This window comes from Scyliorhinus canicula, chromosome 8, assembly GCF_902713615.1.
Source record: "Scyliorhinus canicula chromosome 8, sScyCan1.1, whole genome shotgun sequence".
Taxonomy (NCBI): Eukaryota; Metazoa; Chordata; class Chondrichthyes; order Carcharhiniformes; family Scyliorhinidae; genus Scyliorhinus; species Scyliorhinus canicula.
Genome location: NC_052153.1, coordinates 169,471,728 through 169,496,427, shown reverse-complemented (window position 1 = coordinate 169,496,427; position 24,700 = coordinate 169,471,728). Strand labels below are relative to the sequence as shown.

The following is a 24,700-nucleotide window of genomic DNA, read 5'->3' as shown; positions in this document are numbered from 1 at the left end:
AGAGAAGCAGAAAGTGAGTCAGTGATGTAGTGCTCGTAAAGAATTATAATACACAGGGTGGGATTTTACGCATCTTCCGCGGTGTGTTTTGTGGTGGCAGAAGTGGCCTGTCATTGTAGCAGGGCCCGTATGTAGCAGGGACTGGTTTAGCTCAGTGGGCTAAACAGCTGGTTTGTGATCCAGAACAAGGCCAGTAGCACGGGTTCAATTCCCAAACCAGCTGAGAATTCTGAATTCTCCCTCTGTGCACCCAAACAGGCGCCGGAATGTGACGACTAGGGGCTTTTCATAGTAACTTCATGCAGTGTTAATGTAAGCCTACTTGTGACAATAAAGATCATTTCTTTCTAAGGGCTGGTTTAGCACACTAAATCGCTGGCTTTTAAGGCAGGCCAGCAGCACGGGTCAATTCCCGTACCAGCCTTCCTGAACAGGTGCCGGAATGTGGCGACTAGCGGCTTTTCACAGTAACTTCATTTGAAGCCTACTTGTGACAATAAGCGATTTTCATTTTTCATTTAATTTCATTGGCCAGCGGTGGGATCTTCTGGACCCGCCCCGCTGTCAACGGGGTATCCGATTGTTCGCACCCTCCACCACCGGGGAACATGTTGGCGGGCCCGGCCTAAAAATCCCACCTATAGAATCACAAAGTACCTACAGCACAGAAACAGGCTATTTGGCTGAACAGGTCCTTGCTGGCGCTTACGTCCCATATATGCTTCCTGACACCGGGCTGCATTGAACCTTATCAGTGTATCCCTTTATTCCTCTCGCCCTCATATCCTTATTCAGTTTTCCCTTAAAATTAACTTTAAAGCAACCTCAGAGTTTCACACGTCCATTTCAGCAATAATCTACACATTTAACATTAAGGTAAAGGAATATCTTCAAGGAATGTTACCATTCCAGAGCATTTTAATTTCTGTCTTGGCAGAGGGGCTCGGAAGCACTGACCTGTTAAAGTGGGCGATGGAAGTTTTTTGGAAGTCGTTACAGAGTTGCTGCATGTAGAATAAGTGGGACCTGTTAAGATGTGGATTGATTCCATCCCGCCCCCAGCTGACCTTGTACTCATAGATGTTGGTGTGGCGAAGCTATGGAGCAATAACATTTATGATTACCTACTAGTCCGAAGATATCAAGAGGAAAGAAAAACTGTTAAGTCATTAAAAAAAAAAATGAACAAACAGCAACTTAATCAAAAGGAGTAAGAATAGGTGTAAACTGAGAATGAACTTACAGGAGGGAAATAGAGAAAAGGACAAAAGGGGTTTGAGCTATAAAGGCTCAGGCTATATCTAGGATCATGGGTTCAAATCCCACCACAGAACCTGGTGGAATTCAAATTCAATTAATAAAATCCGGAATTGAAAGTCAGACTCAATATTAGTGACCATGAAACTATCATCAATATTTGCAAAATCCCATCTGGTTTACTAATGTTCCTGAGGGATGGGAATCTGCTGGTCTTACCTGATCTGGCCTACCTGTGACTCCAGACCCAGTTGACTCTTAACTTCCCTCTGAAATGGTCTATAGCAAGCCACTCAGTATAAGGTAAATTAGGGATGGGCCACAAATGCTGGTCTTACCAGTGACGTCCACAACTCATGAAATAATTTCCTTAAAATGTAAGTTTGTTGTTAATAGCCGTAACAGCCTCCCCGAACAGGCGCCAGAATGTGGTGACTAGGGGCTTTTCACAATAACTTAATTGAAGGCTACTCGTGACAATAAGCGATTTTCATTTCATTTTTTTCATTTTTTTTCTTCAATAAATTGTGCGCCATGGCACACTTGCTAATTGTTGGTTAAGGGGCTGGTTTAGCTCACAAGGCTAAATCACTGGCTTTTAAAGCAGACCAAGCAGGCCAGCAGCACAGTTCGATTCCCGTACCAGCCTCCCCGGACAGGCGCCGGAATGTGGCGACTAGGGGCTTTTCACAGTAACTTCATTGAAGCCTACTCGTGACAATAAGCAATTTTCATTTTCATTTTCATTTCAGGTGTGGTAATTTTATACATTAGTTTGACGGACACAAATATCATTCCCCCATCTCCTCCAATTGCCCCTGAGATCAAACAGGTGGTGACTGTTGAAATACTAACCTGTTTTGTTTTTTCACTTGTTAAAGAATGGAACCAAATATGGTGCCTTTCCACAACCTCAGGATGACCCAGAGGATTTTACAGCCAATGAAATATTGTCAAGTACGGCCACTGATGTACTGAAAGGAATATGGCAGCTGAGTTGTGCACAGCAAGATCCCACAGTCAATTTCCAGATAATCTGCATTTATAATGTTGCTTGATTGATAAATGTTGGCCAGGACACGGAGGAGAACTCAGAGGTTCCTCATCAAATAGTTCCATAGGATCTGTTATCTCTAGCCAAGTGGGCACATGGGGCCTCGGTTTAATGTCTCATCTGAGAGTGCAGCAGTACTGTACTAAAGTGTTGGCATAGTTTTTGTGCTCATGTTTCTGGTGCAAAACCTAACTGCACAACTTTCCGACTCAGAGGTGAGACACAGCTAACACTTTGCTGTGTACAAATTGGACGCTTTCCTCTGAAATTCCTAAAGCTGGGCTTAAGCTCAGTTAATGCCTGTTCTGAACTGGAGTTGCAGCAGAAAGAATGCAATGGAGCATGAAGTCACCTTCAATGGCCAAATCGCAGTGTGTGGTGCAGCAGAGATAAATGGATGCAGTGACAAGGAAAATGCAGTAAACCGTAAGCTATTCTGATGGGCATGACTCAACATGCTGCAAAACTCTCATGGGATGCCAATGCATGATTTATCATTAGTGTGACAGTCACCAACTATGTTGCTATAATATAACATATCTGTATTTGAGGAAACAAAGCCATTAGTAGTGTCATATAATTTGGTTATGACATGAATTTTGTGGCATAGAGTGGATGTTCATAGGTTGATGCTTCAATACAGGGGCAGTGGGCGGGTCACAGTTTCTGCTGGCCTTGATGGAGCAAACCTGCTGACCTGGGCCTATCAACATGAAGACTGAATATTCCCCGCATCATTCTTTTTGAACAGTCTGCAATGGCCAAAGGATGGCACGGTGGCACAGTGGTTAGCATTGCTGCCTCACAGCGCCAAGGACCCGGGTTCAATGGGTGGCCTTGCTTCTGGTCCTCTTGATCTTTTGGAGGGTCCGTTCAGACGTGATGAGCTGAATGGATTCCTTCCTCACTGGAGGGATTCTATGGATTTAAGAAGTAGCGGTGAAGACACTGAATGCTTGGGGTACATGCAGAACTTGGATTTTGTAATGAGTTTCAGGATCCTGATTTTCATATTTAAACTTTAAAGTGGTAGAAAAGGTGCCTCCTGTCTTGGTCTTTTATGGTCTATTGCTACCATATATGTTGAGGGTCTCAATATAGACCTCCAGGGATCTGTCTCCATGCTATCGACGCTAATCAAGATATTGAGACTGCCAAAATCAGGATCCGTGTCGGGCACGAATTGGTTTGCGATCTATCGGCCCTCTCCCGGTGGCGGGTTCCGGAACCTGTCCAAATGTGGCGAGACGCCAATTAGCACCAATCTCCATCTCATTAGCAAGATGGGCAGCACAGTGGTTAGCACTGTGGTTTCACAGCTTCAGGGTCCCAGGTTCGATTCTGGGCTGGGTCACTGTCTGTCTGTGCGGAGTTTACATGTTCTCCCCGTGTATGCGTGGGTTTCCTCCGGGTGCTCTAGTTTCCTCCCACAAAGCCCGAACGACGTGCTGTTAGGTGAATTGAACATTCTGAATTCTCCCTCTGTGTACCCAAACAGGTGCCAAATATGGCAACTAGGGGCTTTTCACTGTAACTTTACTGCAATGTAAGCCTACTTGTGACAATAAAGATTATTATTATTAAGATGGAAGCCCAATCTAATGGCCTCCTGGGAATTAACCAGTTCCCCTATTTAAAAACGGGAAGCTGGTGCAATAGCTGTCAGCAGGAGCATTCAGCAAACACAGCATTACCACGTGAGAGCCGTACAACTAACAATGCCAATTTTTTATTAGCTAACCGCTGCTAACCACTGTGCTACTGTGCTGCCCATCTTGCTAATGAGATGGAGATTGGTGCTAATTGGTGTCTCGCCACATTTGGACGGGTTCCGGAACCCGCCACCGGGAGAGGGCCGATAGATCGCAAACCAATTCGTGCCCGACACGGATCCTGATTTTGGCAGTCTCAATATCTTGATTAGCGTCGATAGCATGGAGACAGATCCCTTGAGGGGAGCTGAGGAGGTGAGAAACCTTTCCCATTTTGGACAATGCTCGGCACAACATCGAGGGCCGAAGGGCCTGTTCTGTGCTGTACTGTTCTATGTTCAATTACCGGCATGCACCCAGGGGCACTGGGCTGCTGCCCCGTGCTCGGGTGGGGGGGGGGAGGGGGAGGGGAATGGGCCTGATCAAGGGGCTGGGTGTCATAGGTCTGTGGTTTCCCCTTGGCTGGGTGGAGGGGGGTTGAGGGTTTAGGTGTGTGAGGGGACTACGAGCCATCCTCCAATATTATGTACACCCATAACAGGGGCAACTGTCCTGTTCTTGATTACATGCTGAAGGTCTCTTTAACTCCCTTTGGCCGTGAGCAGCCTCAAGCTGCATACCCGAAGGCTATAGCTAATAAGGAATTGCCATTGTTAGTTGTAAGGCTCTCACGTGGTGATGCTGTGTTTGCTGAATGCTCCTGCTGGTAGTTGCAAATGCCTGAAGGCCCTGTGTTTGTTTGCTGCCGCCTCTTTTGCTTCTGTGACCTGGAGTAAAGAAAGGGAGGATATAATGTGGCCTACTGCCAGTGCTAGTGAAAGGGAAGGGGTGCTCTTCCTCCCTTCTGGTGTCCTCTGCTTTGGTGAGACTTTCCAGTGTGGCTTCTACTGTTGAGAGTCTATTTCTGGGAGCTGCAGGAGAGAGGGGAGCGGGTTGATTTAACTGAGCAACCTGATGGAGGCATTGAAGAAATGCTTTTGTAGATGGTTGGTGACTTTATTGTACTGTTGACTTGTCAATGTTTAATGCCCGGAGGCCATGTGTTTGTTTGCTGCCGCCCTTTTGTTTCTGTGGCATGGAGTACGGAAAGGGAGGATGTAAGATGACTTGCTGCCAGTGCTGGAGAAGTGAAAGCGGTTCTCTTTCTCTCTTCTCGCATGCTCTGCGTCGATGTGACTTTCCACTGTTGAGAGCCTCCTGCTGGGAGCCGGGAGAAGGGGAGAGAGAGGTGGATTGATCCGAATGAGCAATTTGATGCAGGTATTGAAGAAATGCCTTTGCGGATTGCTGGTGACCGTAATGTTCTGTTGATTGTTTAATGTTGATATGAACTGCTGTATCTTTGTGTTTGGGCTGATATTCTAAAGCGAAAAGGTACTTGTGGCAAGGTGCCTTTTCCCTGTTGTTTAATAGTTAGTATGATGTCTGGACAGTTAAGTAGTTCATTTTCACTTTTTGTACAAAGTTGATCGTTTAATAAACAGAATATTCTCAACTGGTGCTGCTGGTTGTGTTTGCTGCTTGCTGCTGCTTGTGGCTTCAAATGCCTGGAGGTTGTTGTTGCTGTTTTTCTCTTTTTCTGTAGCCTGGAGTCAGCGCCGGCCCTAGGGTTGCTGGCGCCCCGGGCAAGCTGAACTTCGGCGCCCTTGGGGGGGGGGGGGGGGCCGGGGGGGGGGGGGGCCGAGTGGGGGGGGGGGCCGAGAGAGGGGGGGGGGGCGGGGCCGAGAGAGGGGGGGCGGGACCGAGAGAGGGGGGGCGGGACCGAGAGAGGGGGGGCGGGGCCGAGAGAGGGGGGGCCGAGAGAGGGGGGGCGGGGCCGAGAGAGGGGGGGGCCGAGAGAGGGGGGGCCGAGAGGAGGGGGGGGGGCCGAGAGGAGGGGGGGGCCGAGAGGGGGGGGGCGAGAAGGGGGGGGGAGGGGGGGGGGGGGGGGAAGGGGGGGGAGGGGGAGGGGGGAGGAGGGGGGGAGGGGGAGGGGGGGCCGAGAGGGGGGGGGCGAGAGGGGGGGCCGAGAGGGGGGGGTGAGAGGGGGGGGCGAGAGGGGGGGGGCGAGAGGGGGGGGGGCCGAGAGGGGGGGGGCGAGAGGGGGGGGGCCGAGAGGGGGGGGGCCGAGAGGGGGGGGGCCGAGAGGGGGGGGCCGAGAGGGGGGGGCCGAGAGGGGGGGGGCGAGAGGGGGGGGGCCGAGAGGGGGGGGGCCGAGAGGGGGGGGGCGAGAGGGGGGGGGCCGGGAGGGGGGGGGCGAGGGGGGGGGGGCGAGAGGTGGAGGACCGGGGGGGACCCGAGGGGGGGGGCGGACCTGAGGGGGGGCGGGGGAACGGACCCGAGGGGGGGGGCGGGGGGGGGAGCAGACCGAGCGGGGCGGGCGGACCGAGGGGGCGGACCGAGGGGGGGGGGCCGCCCTGGGGAGGGCGGCCACCGCGCATGCGCTGGTTGGCACCGGCCCAACTGCGCATGCGCGGGACCCGAGTCTCTGGCGCCCCCTAGCACATGGCGCCCCGGGCGACTGCCCGAGTTGCCGGTGCCTTGAGCCGGCCCTGCCTGGAGTAAGGAAAGGGGGGGATGGATGATGACCTGCTGCCTGAGCTGGAGAAGGGGAAGGGGAGCTCTTTCTCTCTCCTGGCATGCTCTGGGTCAGTGTGATTTTCCACTGCTGAGGAGTCGCTGGAGGAGGAGAGAGCGGCAGATTGATCTGACTGAGTGGTGTTTGCTGCTCGTTGCTTCAGCTGTCTGGAGGCTGTGCGTTTGTTTGCTGCCGTCTCTTTGCTTTTGTGACCTGGAGTAAGGAAAGGGAGCATGGTAAGATGACTGGCTGCTAGAGCTGGAGAAGGGGAAGGGGAGTTCTTTCTCTCTTCTGACGTGCTCTGTGCCAGTTCGATTTTCCCCTGTCTACTGCTGGGAGTTGCAAGAGGGAGAGAGAGAGAGGCAGATTGATCTGAATGAGCAACTTTACTGTTAAGTAATTGGTTTTCACCTTTTTGTATGAAGGTACTGTTGATTGTTTAATCAACTAAATATTTTCAAGTGCATTCTCATGGATAAACGTGCCATGTCTCAGATGAGTTTTATTGGGTTTTATTGCCTAGCGTTCCAATCAGACTGCAAGACCTGGACACTTTACCTGGACCCTGGGGACATCAGTGCCACAGATACAGGAGCCAAAAAGCAAATATCCAAGAGGTGGGCTTCAGCACTGGGGATTGATGAGCCATCAATTGCACGAGAGACGAGTTGGTATACAAAAGTTAGGCTTTAATAAGCTAGAACTTAGCCCTGCGGTTGACTACAATAAATGGATGACCGCCGGGCATTCCGACTATTTATACCTCGGTATGGAGGCATGGTTAACTCAGCCTCTCGACCAATCGGAGAGCTGTCACATGACTGGTCTCAACCAATCGGTCGAGAGGCAGATGACCGACCAGGGCCAATAGTAAGCCGGTGTTCTGCACCAATGGCAGACAGCTATGCAAATCATATCACCACAGGGACATCCCTGCGACCAAAGCAATAATAAAAAATAAATAAAAAGCAAAATAAAGTAACTGGTAAGGTATTATGCACCAGCTCAACAGCAGTAACTCTATACAATTGGCAATATTATTTACAACACATAAGTAGGCATCTGTTTGAGTGTGGTGGGGGGGGGGGGGGGGCGTGTGAGACTGGGGAGGTAGATATACATTTGAGTGTCGGAGAAACAATTACAGAGGGCAATACTCGAATGCGTCTGGTGTTGGTGTTGTCACTTGCTTCTTCCGGACGGATTCGTCTCGCGCTCACCCCCGCTTCAGCCGTCCCTCCCATCTTTCGCCTGTATTCTTCTTGTTCTCTGTTCCTGTAGACGCCAAGAATGTTATCATTCACCCTTGCAATGTTGGCCTCACTGCCACGCATTGTTGGCATCATCTCCTGTGCCAAACTCTTTGGGACTATTCAGATCAGCACCCACCGGAGTGTCGCTGACATCCCCTCCTGAATGTCATGGCTGTGTCCCAGCATCTGTTCCGGGATAACCTTGCCCAGAGACAAGGCAACTGACTGCAACTCAGCTGAGTTCCGTGATCCAGCAGATCTCCAACTGCTGACTTGCGTGGATTTTCCTGCTTCCAACTGATGTTCATCAGCAACTGTGTGGTGCTCACCAGATTGTGCCCCAGAAGCCTGTCCATTAATGTTGCCTACAAAGGTGTGTGACTCTGCACTGGTGGGGTGTGGGGTTGACAGCTGTGCGGGGGATGGGGGGCTACATCAGATGGTGCTGCCGAATCAGGTGGAGATCCTGCAGGAAAAGGGACATGTGGTCAGTGAGAGGGAAGGATCATTTTGTCTGACATGAACAACTCACTTGAGGCAAGTCATCTGGGTGAATTGGCAGTGGCAAAGGCCAACCTTGCTGTTGGTGACTGTTCTTTCCTCGGGAAATCCCCCAATCTCCACGACCCATTCCTCATAGGGTGCGTGGACGCTCATGTCCAGAACTCCGTCGTCCATTTGGGCCCTTTCATGTCTATTATAGGCTAACTTCTTTTGCAGGGGGCATTGCGAGCTACACACTTGGTGCATTAGAGGGCGTCTGTGGCAGGTGACATGTGTGGACATCGCACCTGGACGTGGAGGGGTTGTGCTGGTGGGTGCCAGGGTGTGCTCGGGTACAAGCACGGTGATCGGATGTGGGGAGGGTGTTATGTGCCAACCAGACCTTGGGGAGGGGGGGGGGGGGGGGGTTGGGGGGTCGGGTGGGTGACAGGCGGAACTGATGCCAGGGGGTTGGTGTTCAATTAACCTTGTGTCCCAGTAGAAGTCGTTGGTCTTCTTCCTGCACTGAACTGCTTGACCAGCTGAACTTCCTGACCATACTGCTTGAACTGATGGCTGCTGCCACTGCCTCCCAGGTGGCATTGGTGGCCTTGCTTCTGGTCCGCTGGCATCCTCGGGGAAACAGAATAACCCATCTAGTCTCCACGGCGTCCCGAGGTCTGGCCAGATTAGCATCCCCGAAACATGGAGCAGGACTACATGGTGTCATGCTTCTGTGCTGCCTGGGAATGAGCTCCTCCTTGTCAGTGGGGAGCAACCGGGTGTGAATCTGGTGAATCAGCTGGCAGGACAGCCAGTACTGGCGTGAAGATCGTGGGGGATCATTTTCGGCACTGAGTGCTGTTCAATATCAGCCGTGGTCTTGCCGGGTTGCGGTGGGGAAACACCCAGGATGTCGCGCCCGAGATGACACTTTGAACTTTTTCCATGAAATCGCACCCAAAAGCACACCTCCCTATAAACAGCCAGCTGCCCTTGCAGAGTAAATGGTTTGAGTTGAATTCGCCCCCAAGCCCCCCCCCCCAACCCCCAGCCGCCGCCATCACATCCACCACATCAGTTTATTTGTGTTACTTTAATAGCTTATTATGCCATTCCAACTTTCTGAGACAAATTCAAACTCCTTCAATTACTTTGCAACCATTTATTTACCGAGGGGCTGTTTTCTAAATCTGTCTGAGTACAAAGGTCTTTGGTTGGTTGATTTTGAATAGAATCAACTTACTTAAAATTTGGCAAGCACAGCATTGGCAAAGAAATACTCTAGCTCCCTATCCCACCATGAATTATGAATAGCTGGAATGAATATAGCCTGTTGTTCAGGTGTTGAATGGCATATCCAATTTGGCTAAAGTGCTCATATAATTCAGTTAGATTTAAATTGTACTGTGTAGCATGTTGTTTCCACATCTCCAGACTGGAAAGAAAGGAACATTTGGCGGAGAGTTTTGTTCTTGGTCACTGTCCAGGGTTTCGATGGAATTGGACTTCCGTACCACTTTCTGTAACTGCCCCAGCTCCAGTCTGTTTTCCTGAACTGGGTCTCATAATTAGCCCAGTAGGATCCCACCGGGAGCTGACCAGTGCAAACAGGAAGAATTCCAGTGGTGGGACTGCCATTGAAGATATTACATCCACTTATTGGGCTCCACTGCTGCATTCTTTGTGCGGCTGAATCACATAGACACAAAGGAAATCTACTTGACACTGCCTTTACATCAACACTTCCATGTGCCAGGCGGTGCCTGATGATGCAGTGGCAAGCCTTGCCACTTCATTAACCTGTCTTGGGCCCGATTGTGGTGGAAGCTTTGTCCTTTTGCTTTACGGAAGGCTCAGACACCATCTAATCCTATCAGTTCTAATTTTCAATTATGTGTATGTATTGCTCTCCGAGCATGGGTTTTGTCAGTTCTGGGCTTGTAGGTTGAGCTTATCAAATAGTGATCTGTTCCATCTTGGAAGATGAAGAAGAAAGATGGGGCCAGAATTCCTGTCAGCAGCGCACCCCCGCCCACAGGTTTCAGAGTGGCGCGAGGTGGCTTCAATGTGAAATCCCACTGACAAGCGGTAGGAAGAGAGAATTCCACCATCAGCGAACAGCATGGCCCCCTGAAAACCACGTGGTCGGGGGACTGGAGAACCCGGGCCTACAATTGGACATGAACCAGATTACGTTGCCGGCCGGGGATGGGGAGAAGCTCAAATTGAGTTCTCCCCGGCACACATCGCGTTATGGCCCTCTTGTGACAGCCTCCGGCCATGACGCGATTTGAGCCTGCACGAGCAGGGCTGGACAATCATCTTCACTATTTCAGCAAGTAAGTTACACATCAAACTACAGAACAGAACTTTACCCTTTTAACTTTTATTTTACTTTCAATCTGAGAAAGTCATTGAGACTGGCTGCCATTTCATAGGGTCGTTAAAGGTCAAACATATTGCTGTGGATTTGGAGTCAAATGTAGGCCAGACAGGTAAATATGGCAGATTTCCCTTCCTAAAGGGATGGGGTTTTATGGCATTAGGCAATGGTTTCATGGTCACCATGAGACTTTTGTTCTCATTACACTTTTCAGTCCAGATTTGTACCATCTGCAGTGGTGTAATTCAAACCTAGGTTCCAAGAGCATTACCGTGGGTTCAGTGAGAATAGCACTGCGGCATCACCTCCTTTGACATCTTCCTGGGTCTTCGGAGGCTAGGCCTATCCGCTGTCACAACAGATGTTTCTATCATTGTCTACAAGTGTGAACACTCCTTCCCAGTAAAACAACCTGTGTCCTCCCTTTAATATTTAACAATCAAACCACTCAGGTTTACTGTCAGCAGAATTCAGCAACAGCCGCAAACCCCCCCCCCCCTCCATTTTCCCTCAATAATAGGCACAGTCCGAAAACATAACACTCTCATAAACCTCATATTTGCAACAACAGTGCAATTTAATTCAAGCTTCAAGCTAAAAGACAGCATACACAATGAGAGGGTGAAGAACAGGGAGGAGGAGATATGCAAAATGATCAGCATTGTGAAAATAGACACCAGTGTTCAAATAGTTCCTAAAATTATTTGTATATTTAGACCTTACATAGCATTGCACAGAAACGATTCAATTATAGAAACAATCATAAATGATCAGTTTCTTACCCTGGCGTGAATGCTTTTCAGAAATCGTGTGTGAGCTTCGTATAATGGCTTGTTGAATTCTGGTTTCCGTGGACGGACATCAGTATAATCTGAAGCTTTCTCAGTTGACAGGTTGTATTGGATGTCAGTGATATACCGCTTAAACCAATGGCAGTGATCCTCTGGAGGTCCTTTTGTTTGTAGACCCTGTTTAACCTCACATTCTATAACTGAGGTTTTATTATTAGAGAAAGAAAGAAAAGGAGGCCTAATTATCCCATATTTGTTTTTTTGAAAAGTCCGTTGATTTAATGAATTTCTACCTGACAGGGTTAATCAAGTGCGTATCTAGGATGGTGGGCAAGCTGATGATTGGCTTTCATACGGGGGAGGAGAGGGGGTAGGGTGGGGAATACAGCACCCATAAAATCTAGCCCTTTGAGTGGAATGGTGACTGAACACACGAAGGCAAGGAACGTTGTCTTATTGTTCAGGAGTTGAGTGTCAGAGGAGATGAAATGGCTGGAAATGGAGTGAGGAGAAGTTTCATAATATTTTAAAAGTCGTATTCACTTTTAACCATGCCAGAAATATCAAGAACCACTAAAACAGTTACATACACAGAAACTGTGCATCTCCTCACCCTGCAAAAAAACAATCCTCTTGGAATTTCTTGACACAGCCTGAATTTTACATGTGTGGCAATGACCTCTGTTGGCTTGGCACCTTGTCGGGAGTCTGTTCAATGAGGGGAGAACGATGGTATAGCATTTTCAGTACTGCTGCAGCTCTTAAACAGCTGCAGAAAGAGTAATGTGGACTTGAATTGTTAACTCTTGTTTTCCAGCATTTTCTGCTTTTAGTTCAGTTTTCCAGCATCTGCAGTATTTTGCTTTTATTCACTGAAAAAGTAGGTTTACGTTTGGCAGGAGAAAATGCCTGTAAGCACCAAATGAAACAAAGAAGCAGTGGAAGGCTAGAACTGGATGTGGGTGTGAAGCTACAACCTCAGGAAGTGGGCAAATGAGGGATTTCCCCGAGCGCGACTTGGGATATCCCACCAGAGGACAAGGCCAGGCTGCATGGGAGGAGATGGCAGGTAGAGTAAATCTAGCCTGAAAACATTCAGAGGAATGTATGAGGAAGGTCGTTGCGAGTTTCCCATGCACAGCCCAAAGTGGCAGAGATACGGGACTGGTTTTACGTTCCTTCACTGGTGGGTTTGAAGGGGAGTCAACTAAAATCTATCGAGTGGCCATGTTGCTGCCTGCCTGCTTGCCCCAACCAAGTTTCAGGTGGGAAGGAAAGGAAGGCCTTCGGTGGCCCGCCTGGCTTGCATTCAGCCAATTGAGTAATGGCCAATTAAGGCCCTCATTCCACCACCACCAATAGTAAAAGATTTTTTAAGTATATAAAAACAAAGGAGTAGCTGAAGTCAATGGTGGTTCCTTAGGGGACAAGACAGGTGAGTAAATCATGGGGAACACAGAAATGGCAGATACACTAAATCAATATTTTGCTTCAGTTTTCACGGTGGAGGACACTGGAACCATCCCAGTAGTAACAGGTAATGCAGAAGTTGTTGAAAAGGAGCAACTTAAAATAATCACCAAATCACCATCACCAGGGAAAAAATAATGAGCAAATATTGGGATTAAAGGCAGACAAGTCTGATATCTTATACTTTAGGGTCTGAAAGGAAGTAGTAGCAGAGATAGTAGATTCATTTGTTATAACATGCCAAAGTTCCCTGGATCCTGGAAAGGTTCCAGTGGATTGTAAAAGAGGTAATACCCATGTTCAAAAAGGGATGGAGGTAGACCAGGTAGACCATAGACCAATTAGTTTAACGTCTGTTGTTGGAATCCATTATTAAGGAAGCAAAAACAGAATATTTGGAAAGTCAAAACGCAATCCATCAGAGTCAGCATGGTTTTATGAAGGGTAAATCACATTTGACTAATTTACAGGAGTTCTATAAAGATGTAACAAGCAAAGTGGATAATGGGACCCTGTAGATGTAGTGCATCTGGACTTCTAGAAGGCATTTGATAAGGTGCCCTATAAAAAGTTAATACACAAGGTAAGATCCCACAGGATTGGGGGTAATATATTAGCTTGGATAGATTGGCTAACCAACAGAAAGCAGAATAGGGATAAATGAACTCTAACTAGTGATGTGCCACTATTAATATTCTGTGCACTGAGTGCCAGAAACTCTGATCTGAAAAGTTGGTTGTTATTCTGGAGAGATACACATCAGTTTTCAATCAAAGCCTGATATTGACAAATTTTGTTAAATTACTCCCATCATGTGTGAAGCCTGGCAACTTTAGCTGTGCGGGCTGGCGTCAGGCAAGGGAAGGGAGTGACCTTCATTGGGAGACCTCTGGAAACCACCTCAGCGGGGAGCTAGCAATGGGAAACAGTTACTCTTTGGGATTTTCACAGTGTTACAATCTGTTTCGGGACCTGCAGAGGTTTGATTAAGCTACAAGACATTTGAAATCCCAGTTACTAAGATAATAAAGCCACAAGAGTTCCCATGGTTTTAACAAACAGAAGAACGTTTATAATACAAATGTCAGCAAAGCCAATAGTCAATACTATCTATCATATGCTCAAACCAGAATTAAAATGAGGTAAACCTGAGTTAACAGCAAACAGTGGTAAAAAAAATCACAAACTGCATATTAAATGGCAAAAATGACCAAGGCAGATTCAATGAATTTTCTCAGCTACCCACCCAGACGTCAGTGATCACAATGAGTCACAAAGTCCTTGAAACTCTGTTTTCCTCACGAGGAATTGCAGCTCCCGTCCTTCCAGGAGCCACGCTGATTCCAGCTGACAGCAGCTTTACTCCGCCCGATCCTATGGGCACAATCCTCACCAAAAGGCCAGATCTCTCTTCGATCAGCTCCCCGATGCAGCTTTCTTGGTCTTTATCAGCTGAGTTCACCTACTTCTGAGATTGTGCCTCACTGTGTGGCCGGACTACATGCCAATGCTTAAACACAGTCACGAGCCCAACTGTTCCTGGACTTCTCTGATCCCCATCGCTTTAGTAGCATGGAGTTATCATCTCCCCTGGGATTTTCTTACTCCAAGATCCCGATGGGTTTATCGGAACCTTCAGCTGCCTTTTCAGCTCCGGACTAAACATTGTTCAGGTGGGCTCACTTTTTGCATTGCACCAGGTACCGTCATCATTATTTCACCCAACAGCACCACACAGGCCCGATCCATCTCCCCTCAGGCTATGATCAAAGTAGTTTACAACTCCCATTTAGCATATCCCACATTGCCGTCAGGGCACCATTCAGTTAATTTATTTAAAACCACTTGGTTTTCTGGCTGCTGAAAAAACATGTTGAATGGCTCCAATGGAGCCAGGCAACAAAGGAAATCTGGAAACCGAGCATGTGTGGCCTGTCCCCCTCCTGCACTTGCACTCGAGCCGCAGGCATGAGGGGAGGGGGGGGGGGGGGGGGGGGGGGGGGGGGGGTTAGTCCTTCATCCAGGACCTGGTCAGCACCGTGAAAACCCGCAGGAACAACCCAAGAATATAAATTCTGTCACTACAGAGGCACGCCTTTAATTGGCATGGAGACAGAATCCTTGCCCAGTTCAGGGCAGCAGGTGGGTTCTCAGAGCCAATCAGAGCTACTTTCAGGCCCCTTTAACCTCCACCCCCAGCATCAGTGGGGCAGAAAAATTCAGCCTATTGTTTTAGGTCGATGGCCATTCAGGAGCTATGCCTGTCGCAGATGCTGCCCATCCTGCTGAGTATTCCCAGCATTCCCAGTGATTTCCTCCAGACATATTTTTTTTTCTTTTATTTTTGTTTTCTTTTTTTTAAAAAAATTTTTAGATTACCCAATTATTTTTTCCAATTAAGGGGCAATTTAGCGTGGCCAATCCACCTACCCTGCACATCTTTGGGTTGTGGGGGCGAAACCCACGCAGACACGGGGAGAATGTGCAAACTCCACACAGACAGTGACCCAGAGCCGGGATCGAACCTGGGACCTCAGCGCCGTGAGGCAGTTGTGCTAACCACTAGGCCACCGTGCTGCCCTTCTCCAGACATATTGACAAAATTTGAGAGGCCATGCTAGAGTTAAAGCTACTGCTGGTTCTTCGCACTGTTACTTAATGTGGGGATTTGTAATCATAGAATTTACAGTGCAGAAGGAGGCCATTCGGCCCATCGAGTCTGCATCGGCTCTTGGAAAGAGCACAACCCCCGCCTCCACCCTATCCCTGTAACCCAATAACCCCACCTCACCTTTTTGGACATGAACGGCTATTTATGGTGGCCAATCCACCTAACCTGCACATCTTTGGACTGGGGGAGGAAACCGGAGCACCCGGAGGAAACCCACGCAGACACGGGGGAGAACTTGCAAACTCCACACAGACAGTGAGCCAAGCCGGGAATCAACCTGGGACCCTGGAGCTGTGAAGCAACTGTGCTAACCACTGTGCTACCGTGCCACCCCAATTATATATTGTAACAATTAGTTGTTTGAAAAGGCTTCATTGATCATTCTATCAAGTTATTTATGGTTAGTCTTGTTGTTACGTCACACTTAAAGCTATTAATTCTGATTTTTCCATCACTACCTGTTTGAAGGAGACTTGAAGTTGTTTCTTTACTGAGTGCCAATGGTGCATATTCCTGGAGGATACTGTACAGTTTCTTGGACGAACTTGACCAGTTATTCCTTGCGTGTTGCCTGCGTGAGGGATCCATGCTGTAAATATCTCTGAAGTGTGTCCTACAAAGAAAATTAAAGTTCAGATAAATAGTATTTAACAATGAAACCAACCTACTTCCAACTTTCTGCACAGCTATTAAACTATAATAGGTAACAGGCACAAAACGATTAGATCATATCCTGATAAATTTGATTCATGGCCAGATTGAGTCTTTTAATTTTATTCTTATTCTATTCACAATGACAGCCATCCATCATCACACAAATAGCTAAACTGCTGCTTTTTTCACTGTATCGGTTTGCCATGGGGGGGGCTCATTTCCAGCACAAAGTGACGACAAATACGGGCCGCGATCTCACCAAAGCAGCCATCGAGAAACACCTGGCCAATCGTGCCAAAAATCGCGGCCAGTATCTACACCCCTCTCTCCTTCTTTGTTCACTCAATAATCTGCCAGATTAAATGAGTTTCCAACAACCTAAAAAAAACCCCAAGCATTGTGCTTGTTATTAATCAATGACAACCCAGTCAATTTGCTAAAACTCCGAAGATTATTTTAGTCAATACTCAGCAATGATATTGGTCTAACTTGACCATGTTCTAAGGAAGCTTCTCTAATCAGAATCTTCTCAAACTCGAACACAATAAAAATGTAAATACAGCAGACACTGCCAATCTGAAATAAGAACAGAAAATGGCGCAAGCGATCAATAAATCAGGCAGCGTCTGTGGAGAGAGAAGCAACATTAACTTTTCAGGTCAGTGGCCATCCATTTGGCTGGGAGGATATTTAAGGCAAAATGCTTATAGCACACACTGAGCCAGTGAAAAGGGAGTGAGTAATGAAAATATGAGAGATCGGTGACCGGACATGAGGAAGTGAGTGAATGGGAAAGAAATGTTATTCAATGTGAGAACAGGTTTGGCTGGCTGGAGGAGAATAGTGGGGAATGGAGACTGGTTGCACCATTGTTTAGTGCGAGTTCAGACACTGCTGGGTTTTGAACCTTCCCACCCAACTTTTACCACAACATTTTCAGACTTGGTCAAGAAACTGTCAGGATTTTGGACACCTCTTAAATAGCCATGGGAGATGATAATCAACTATCCACTTAGCTTTCTTCACAGATCCTACCAACTCTGGACATTTTAATTCCAATCAAACTCCTAAAAAGTTATTTTCTTATTATTTAATGGATGTGGGTGTCACTGGTATTTGTTGCCCACCCCTAATTGCCCTGTGGAAGGTGGTGTTGAACCGCCTTCTTGAGCCGCTGCAGCTCATGAGGTGCAGGCACACCCACAGTGCTGTTCGAAATGGAATGTGACCCAGCAACAATGAAGGAATGACGATATACTTCCAAGACAGGATGGTGTGTGGCTTGGGGCAGAAATTGCAGGTGATAGTGTTCCCATGCAGCTGATGCCACTGTTCTTCAAGGTGGCAGAGGTAACAGGTTTGCAAGGTGATGTTGAAGGAGCCGTTGCAAGTTTTTGCAGTGCATCTTGTGTATAGTGCACACTTCTGGCCACTATTCATCAGCGGTGGAGGGAGTGAATGTTTTGGTTTGTGAATGGGTTGCTGATTAAGCCGGCCGCTTTGTACTGGATGGTGATGAGCTTCTTGCACGTTGGACCTGCATTCATTCAGGCAAGTGGAGAGCATTCCATCAAATTGTCGCCTTGCCGATGTTGGACAGGCTTTGGGGAGGCGGGAGGTGAGTTACTCGCCTCAAAATTCCTAGCATTTAACATAGAACATAGAACGGTACAGCACAGAACAGGCCCTTCGGCCCTCGATGTTGTGCCGAGCAATGATCACCCTACTTAACCCACGTAACCCGTATACCCGTAACCCAACAATCCCCCCATTAACCTTACACTACGGGCAATTTAGCATGGCCAATCCACCTAACCCGCACATCTTTGGACTGTGGGAGGAAACCGGAGCACCCGGAGGAAACCCACGCACACACGGGGAGGACGTGCAGACTCCACACAGACAGTGACCCAGCCGGGAATCGAACCTGGGACCCTGGAGCTGTGAAGCATTGATGCTAACCACCATGCTACCGTGAGGCCCCTTACAGATTCATTTGACCTGCGCTTGTACCCACAGTACATCTAGTTCAGTTTCTGGTCAATGCATTCAGCTCCCGACTTTATTAGAGCCTTGGTTTAAACATGGAAAAAAGAGCTGAACTCCAGAGGTGAGGTGAGAATGACTGCCCTTATCAACAAGGCAGCATACCACCGAGTATGATATTAAGGAGCCCTAGCAAAAATAGTGCCAATGGGAATCAGTGGGAAAATTCTCCGATGGCTGGACTCACATCCAGCAAAAGAGGATGTCTGTGGTCATTAGACTGTAAGATGTAGGCGAGAAGTAGGCCATTCGGCCCATCAAGTCTGCTTCACTATTCAATGAGATCATGGTCAATCTAATGTAATCCTCAACTCCACTTTCCCGCCTTATCCCCATAATCTTTGACACCTTGACTGATTAAAAATCTGTCTATCTCAGCCTCGAACATAATTAACGTTCCAGCCTCTACAGCATGCTGCAGTAAAGAATTCCACAGATTCATTACCCTCAGAGAAGAAATTCCTCCTCATTTCAGTGTTAAATAGGTGACCCCTTACTCTGACGTTATGCCCTCTGGTCCTCGACTCTGTCACAAAAGGAAACATCCTCTCAGCATCACCTCAGCTCCAGGACATCACTGCAAGAGTTCCTCAGGATAGTGTCCGAGGCCCAATCATCTTCAGTTGCTTCATCAATGCCCTTCCTTCTATCATAAGGTCGCTGATGATTGCATAATGTTCAGCACCATTCATGACTCCTCAAATACTGAAGCAATCATGTCCAAATGCAACAAGACCTGGACAATATCTAGGCTTGGGCTGACAAGTGGCAAGTTAATTTGTGCCACATAAGTGCCAGACAATGACCATCTCCAAAAAGAGAGAATTTAGCCATCACCTCTTAACATTAAATGGCATTAGTGCCGTTGAATCCCCCACTATATACATACTAGGAGTTACCATTGATCAGGAACTGAACAGGACTAATCATATACGTACCGTGGCTATGCAAGGCTTCATACTTAGCCCCCTACTTTGCTGCCTCTACACACACAACTGCGTGGCAAAATTTGGTTCTAACTCCATCTACAAGTTTACTGATGATATGACCATAGTGGGCCTGATCTCGAATAATGCCGAGTTGGAATACAGGAGGGAGATAGAGAACCTAGTGGAGTGGTGCAGCAACAACAATCTCTCCCTCAATGCCAGCAAAACTAAAGAGCTGGTCATTGACTTCAGGTAGCAAAGTACTGTACACACCCCTGTCAGCATCAATGGGGCCGAGGTGGAGATGGTTAGCAGTTTCAAATTCCTAGGGGCACATATCTCCAAAAATCTGTCCTGGTCCACCCACGGTGACGCTACCACCAAAAAAGCACAACAGTGCCAATATTTCCTCAGGAAACTATGGAAATTCGGCATGTCCACATTAACTCTTACCAACTTTTACAGATGCACCAGAGGAAGCATCCTATCGGGCTGCACACTGCCTGGTGTGGCAACTGCTCGTCCCAGGACCGCAAGAAACTTCAGAGAGTCATAAATTCAGCCAGTCGATCACACGAACCTACCTCCCATTCATTGACTCTATCTACACCTCCCGCTGCCTGGGGAAAACGGGCAGCATAATCAAAGACACCTCCCACCCGGCTTACTCTTCCAACTTCTTCCATCGGGCAAGACACAGATGTCTGAGAACACACTCAAAAACAGTTTCTTCCCCGCTGTTACCAGACTCCTAAGCGACCCTCTTATGGACTGACCTCATTAACACTACACCCCTGTGTGCTTCATCCAATGCCGGTGCTTGTGTAATTATATTGTGTACCTTGTGTTGCCCTATAATGTATTTTCTTTTATTTCCTTTTCTTTTCATGTACCTAATGATCTGTTGAGCTGCTCGCAGAAAAATACTTTTCAATGTACCTCGGTACACGTGACAATAAACAAATCCAATCCAATCAAATACAAGTGCAGGTTAGAAGCTAGGAATCCTGTGGCATGTAACCTCCTGAACCCCCCAAAACCTATCGACCATCCACAAGGTACATGTCAGAGGTGTGATGGAATTCTCTCCACTTGCCTGGATGAGCGCAGCTCCAACAACACTCAAAACCTGACACCATCCAGGACAAAGCAGCCTGCTTGACTGACATCTCATTCACAAATGGTCACTCCCTCCACCACCGACAAACAGTGGCAACCATGTGTACCATTGACAAGATGCAATGCAGGAACTCATCAAACCAATGACCATTGCTATAAGGACAAGGGCTGCAGACATATAGGGAACGCCACCACCTGGAAATTTCCATTCACATCACTCACCATCCTGACTTAGAAATATATTGACTTTCCTTCACTGTCACTGAGTCAGAACCCTGGGACTCACTCCTTAATAACAATGTGGGTGTGCCTGCAACACATGAACTGCACCTCTGTGTGCTTCATCCAATGAAGCAATTCAGGAAGGCAGCTCACCACCACCTTTTCAAGGGCAGTTAGGCCCTTGCCAGCGACGCCCACATTCCAAGAATTAATTTAAAAAGCACTAGGCGTGATATTCCGCTCCCACACCACCCAGTGGCAAGACAACCCATCATTGGCCAGCCGCAGGTTGTCAACAGCGTTTTGCATTGCTTGACGGCTGCGTTGCCAGGGAACTTTCTGCAGGGATCGCCATTGGCGGGCCTGGAAGATCCCGCCGCTGGGAAGGACCAGAAACTTCAACCCACTATATGCTTTTATTATGATGTGGAGATGCCGGCGTTGGACTGGGGTGAGCACAGTAAGAAGTCCAGTTAAAGTCCAACATGTTTGTTTCAAACACTAGCTTTTGGAGCACTGCTCCTTCCTCAGGCGAATTCACCTCAGTATTCACCTGAGGAAGGAGCAGTGCTCCGAAAGCTAGCGTTTGAAACAAACATGTTGGACTTTAACCTGGTGTTGTAAGACTTCTTACTGTACATTTATTATCAGACACATATACATATTCCATGAGTTGTATGATGTCATCCAGATGTCAAAGAACATCAGAATGTAGGAGCCTTTGGAAAATAGTGATCATAATATACTGATTTTCAATATTAAGTTGGGAAAGGATAAAAATCACTCACAGATTAAGATCCCAGACTGGAAAAGGGAAAATTTTAGGGGTCTAAAAGTTGAACTGGAACAGATAAATTGGAAATGCATTTTGGTGGATAAAAGAGTGGATGAAAAATGGGAGACTTCCAAAGGAGAGATGAATAGGGTGCAATTTTTAAAAGCAAATTACTGCGGATGCTGGAATCCGAAACCAAAGAGAAAATGCTGGAAAATCTCAGCAGGTCTGGCAGCAGTAGGGAGAGAAAAGAGCCAACATTTCGATTCCAGATGACCCTTTGTCAAAGGGTGAATAGGCTGCAAGTTCGGTACATACCCATGAGAAAGGTGTCTATCATGGATGACTCAGGTTATTGAGGAGAAAATAAGGAAGAAAAAAGAGGCGCATGGTACATGACGGAATAACAATAGCATTAGAAATCAGGAAGAGTATCTCAAATGCAGGAGAGAGGCTAAGGAAGAAATAAGGAAGGCTAAGAGGGAACATGAGGAAAGGATGGCAGACTGCATTAAAACAAATAGTAAAATGAACATATTAATAGTAAAAGATGAGTAAAGGATAGAGTGGAGCCCATAAGGGAGAAGCAGGTTAAGATGCTCACTGAAGGTGATGGTATGGCAGTGGGACTAAATGAGTACTTTGCTTCTGGCTTTACCAAAATAGAAGATGCTGACCGTGGTCCAATTGAAAATGTGGATGTTGAGCAACTGAGCAGTAGTGATAGATAAAGAAAAGGTGCTAAAAAGGCTGGCAGCACTTCAGGTAGAGAAGTCGCCAGGCCCAGAATTTATCCTAGATTACTGAGAGTGGTAAACAAGCAAATTGGGGAGCCGTTGACAGAAATATTCCAAGTCTCTTTGAGCACAGGATTAGTCCCAGGGACTGCAGGGTTGCAAATGTGATACTGTTTGTTTTAGAAAATGGCAAAGGATAACGCAGGAAACTACAGACCAGTCAGCTTGACATCAATAGTGGGAAAACTAAAGAAGGCCATAATACGGGATAAGATAAATATACGGTTATAGAAAAAAAAGTTAATACTAGACAGTCAACATGGCTTTGTCAAGGGCAGGTATAATTATATATAAATAATTTATATATAAATTATTTAGAGGTAAGTGTTGAGGGCAAAATCTCTAAATTTGCAGATCATACTAAGTTAGGGAGAATAGTGAATTGTGAGGATGAAGCTGAGTGACTTCAGAGGGACATTGATTCACAAGTTGGCCAAATAGGCAGACACCTGGCAGATGAATTTCAATGCAAAGAAATGTGAGGTAATGCATTTTGGTAGAAGAAATATAGAGAGACATGGTACAACTTTGAGGAGAGTAGGGGCAGAGGGACCTTGGGGTTCGAGTGCAAAATTCTCTGAAGGTGGCCAGGCAAGTTGAAACAGTTGTTAAGAAGGCTCATAGGATCATTGGGTTTATAAATGGAGGCATCGTGTATAAAAGCAAGGAAGTTATGCTATACCTCTACAAATCATTGGTCCAACCACATTTGGAGTATTATGTTCAGTTCTGGGCACCTTATTTAAGGAAGGATGTTAAAGCCCTGGAGAGAGTGCAGAGGAGATTTGCTAAAATGATACCAGGAATGAGGAATTTTAGATACAAAGAAAGATAGAGAAATTGGGCTTGTTCTCCTTGGAGCAGAGAAGAGGTGACCTTATTGAGGTGTTCAAAATTCTGAACAGTTTTGACAGGGTAAAGAAGGATTTTCTATTTCCATTCATTGATACGTCAGTGACTAGGGGTCACAATTTCAAGATGGTCAGCAAGAGAGCTTGGAGTGGGATATATATTTGAAAGTGATATATTTCGAGGGCCATGGAGGAAGGGCTGGAGAATGGGACTAGCTAGGTGGCTCTTTTGGGAGCTAGTGTGGATACAATGGGCCGAACGGCCTTCTTCTGTGAAGTAAAATTCTATGATTCTTTGTGCGCTGAATTCTCTTTAATAATCCACTGAAATCGTTACAACTAAACATTTTTGTGGTACATTTAAGTGTAGCTGGACCAGACATTATTAGTCAATGATAACTATTGTACAGAATGCCTCTGCTGTAAAAAAAAGATACATAGGATAGATACATCGTCACAAGGAGTGAGTTTCATGACCTTTTCATTTGAGCTGCAATTTATACATACATCTTGACTCCTTAGTGTATGAGTCATCTGTACAATTTATAAATGTTTTATGGTAATTGCTCATTTTAAGACTAACCTGATTGGCTGAAGCCTGTAAACACTGGGAATGCAGTTTTCATCCAGCATGTACCACTCCTGAAGGAGCCCAATTGCTTTCTCTAAGTCTGTTGCAGACTGAGTTAGAGCATCATTCATGTTATTTGTCTGAGGGATATGTGGGGGCAGGATTTCACTGACACCCGTGTCACGGCTTTCCGGCAACTCCGCACTCAGTGGAGCCGAGTCGTTAGTCAGATCAGATTTTCCACAGTGAGATTCCCCATGGAATCCAGCACTTTGAGTCCGAGTGTGGAGTTCAGGATTGCGATGCCGTTGCTGCTGGACTGCCGCTTCCATTTTCCTGCCATCAATGGAGCTCAAAATAGCTTCAAAGTCATCTTTAATGATGCTGTCGGGGAGGGAAGGCAAGTCGTGCTTCTGTCCAATTAAAAGCTGTAACAACAAAGGAAGGCTTCTTTGTACAGTAACTTCAGGAACAATTACATTCAAAACGAGGGCCAGGCCTAACACCCAAAGCAAATCATAGATGAAATGCAATTAATCGGATTATACTATTAAATACTAAAGGCTCTCCTTTATCATTGTTCACCAAATGTTATTTATCTTCCTCAGTATAGAAAAGGGATTTGTGACTAAAATCACGTTGGAATGCAAAGCTGTAAATAACCTTTGTACAGTTTAATTTGCAGTCTCTATGACTCTTCGTTCTTTCCCTACGAAGGGAAAGGATAACGTTTCTAGACATTTCAAGAGATATTAAATAAATCAAACATTTAAAAAAATATCTATATATTATGAAAACCCTCGGGTTGAACATGTACTTTCTATCAGCAAATTTTGTTCTACATTGCTATAAATTTTAGTGGCAGGTTTCAGTCAGTATTGCCTACATGAACTATTATTCAATTTATTGTGACAGATCAGGATGGGAGAGGGTGCAGTCAATTCTAGCCCCACTACTCTGCAGGTCGTAACAATGTGGTTAAACGTCTAACTCACCCACAAAATGGGCCAATTGTTTACCTTGGATACTGTTATTCTCAACTTAAAATTACTTGAACCAGTAAACTCAAAAACAATTGATTTATTGTAAAAACAAACTTTTT

The 24,700-nt window shown here is 46.7% G+C and overlaps 1 protein-coding gene across 1 annotated transcript in view; it reads right to left on the bottom strand.

Moving 5' to 3' along the window:
• The window catches only part of LOC119970691 (NACHT and WD repeat domain-containing protein 2-like), a 216,904-nt gene that overhangs the window by 144,691 nt on the left and 47,513 nt on the right, over positions 1-24,700 (bottom strand). The window contains exons 9-12 of the mRNA XM_038805713.1: positions 23,611-24,026; positions 16,093-16,247; positions 11,485-11,693; positions 958-1,097 (exon numbers count right to left, since the gene is read on the bottom strand). Coding sequence (XP_038661641.1) covers positions 958-1,097; positions 11,485-11,693; positions 16,093-16,247; positions 23,611-24,026 — 920 coding nt within the window. The remainder of the gene's footprint in view (positions 1-957; positions 1,098-11,484; positions 11,694-16,092; positions 16,248-23,610; positions 24,027-24,700) is intronic.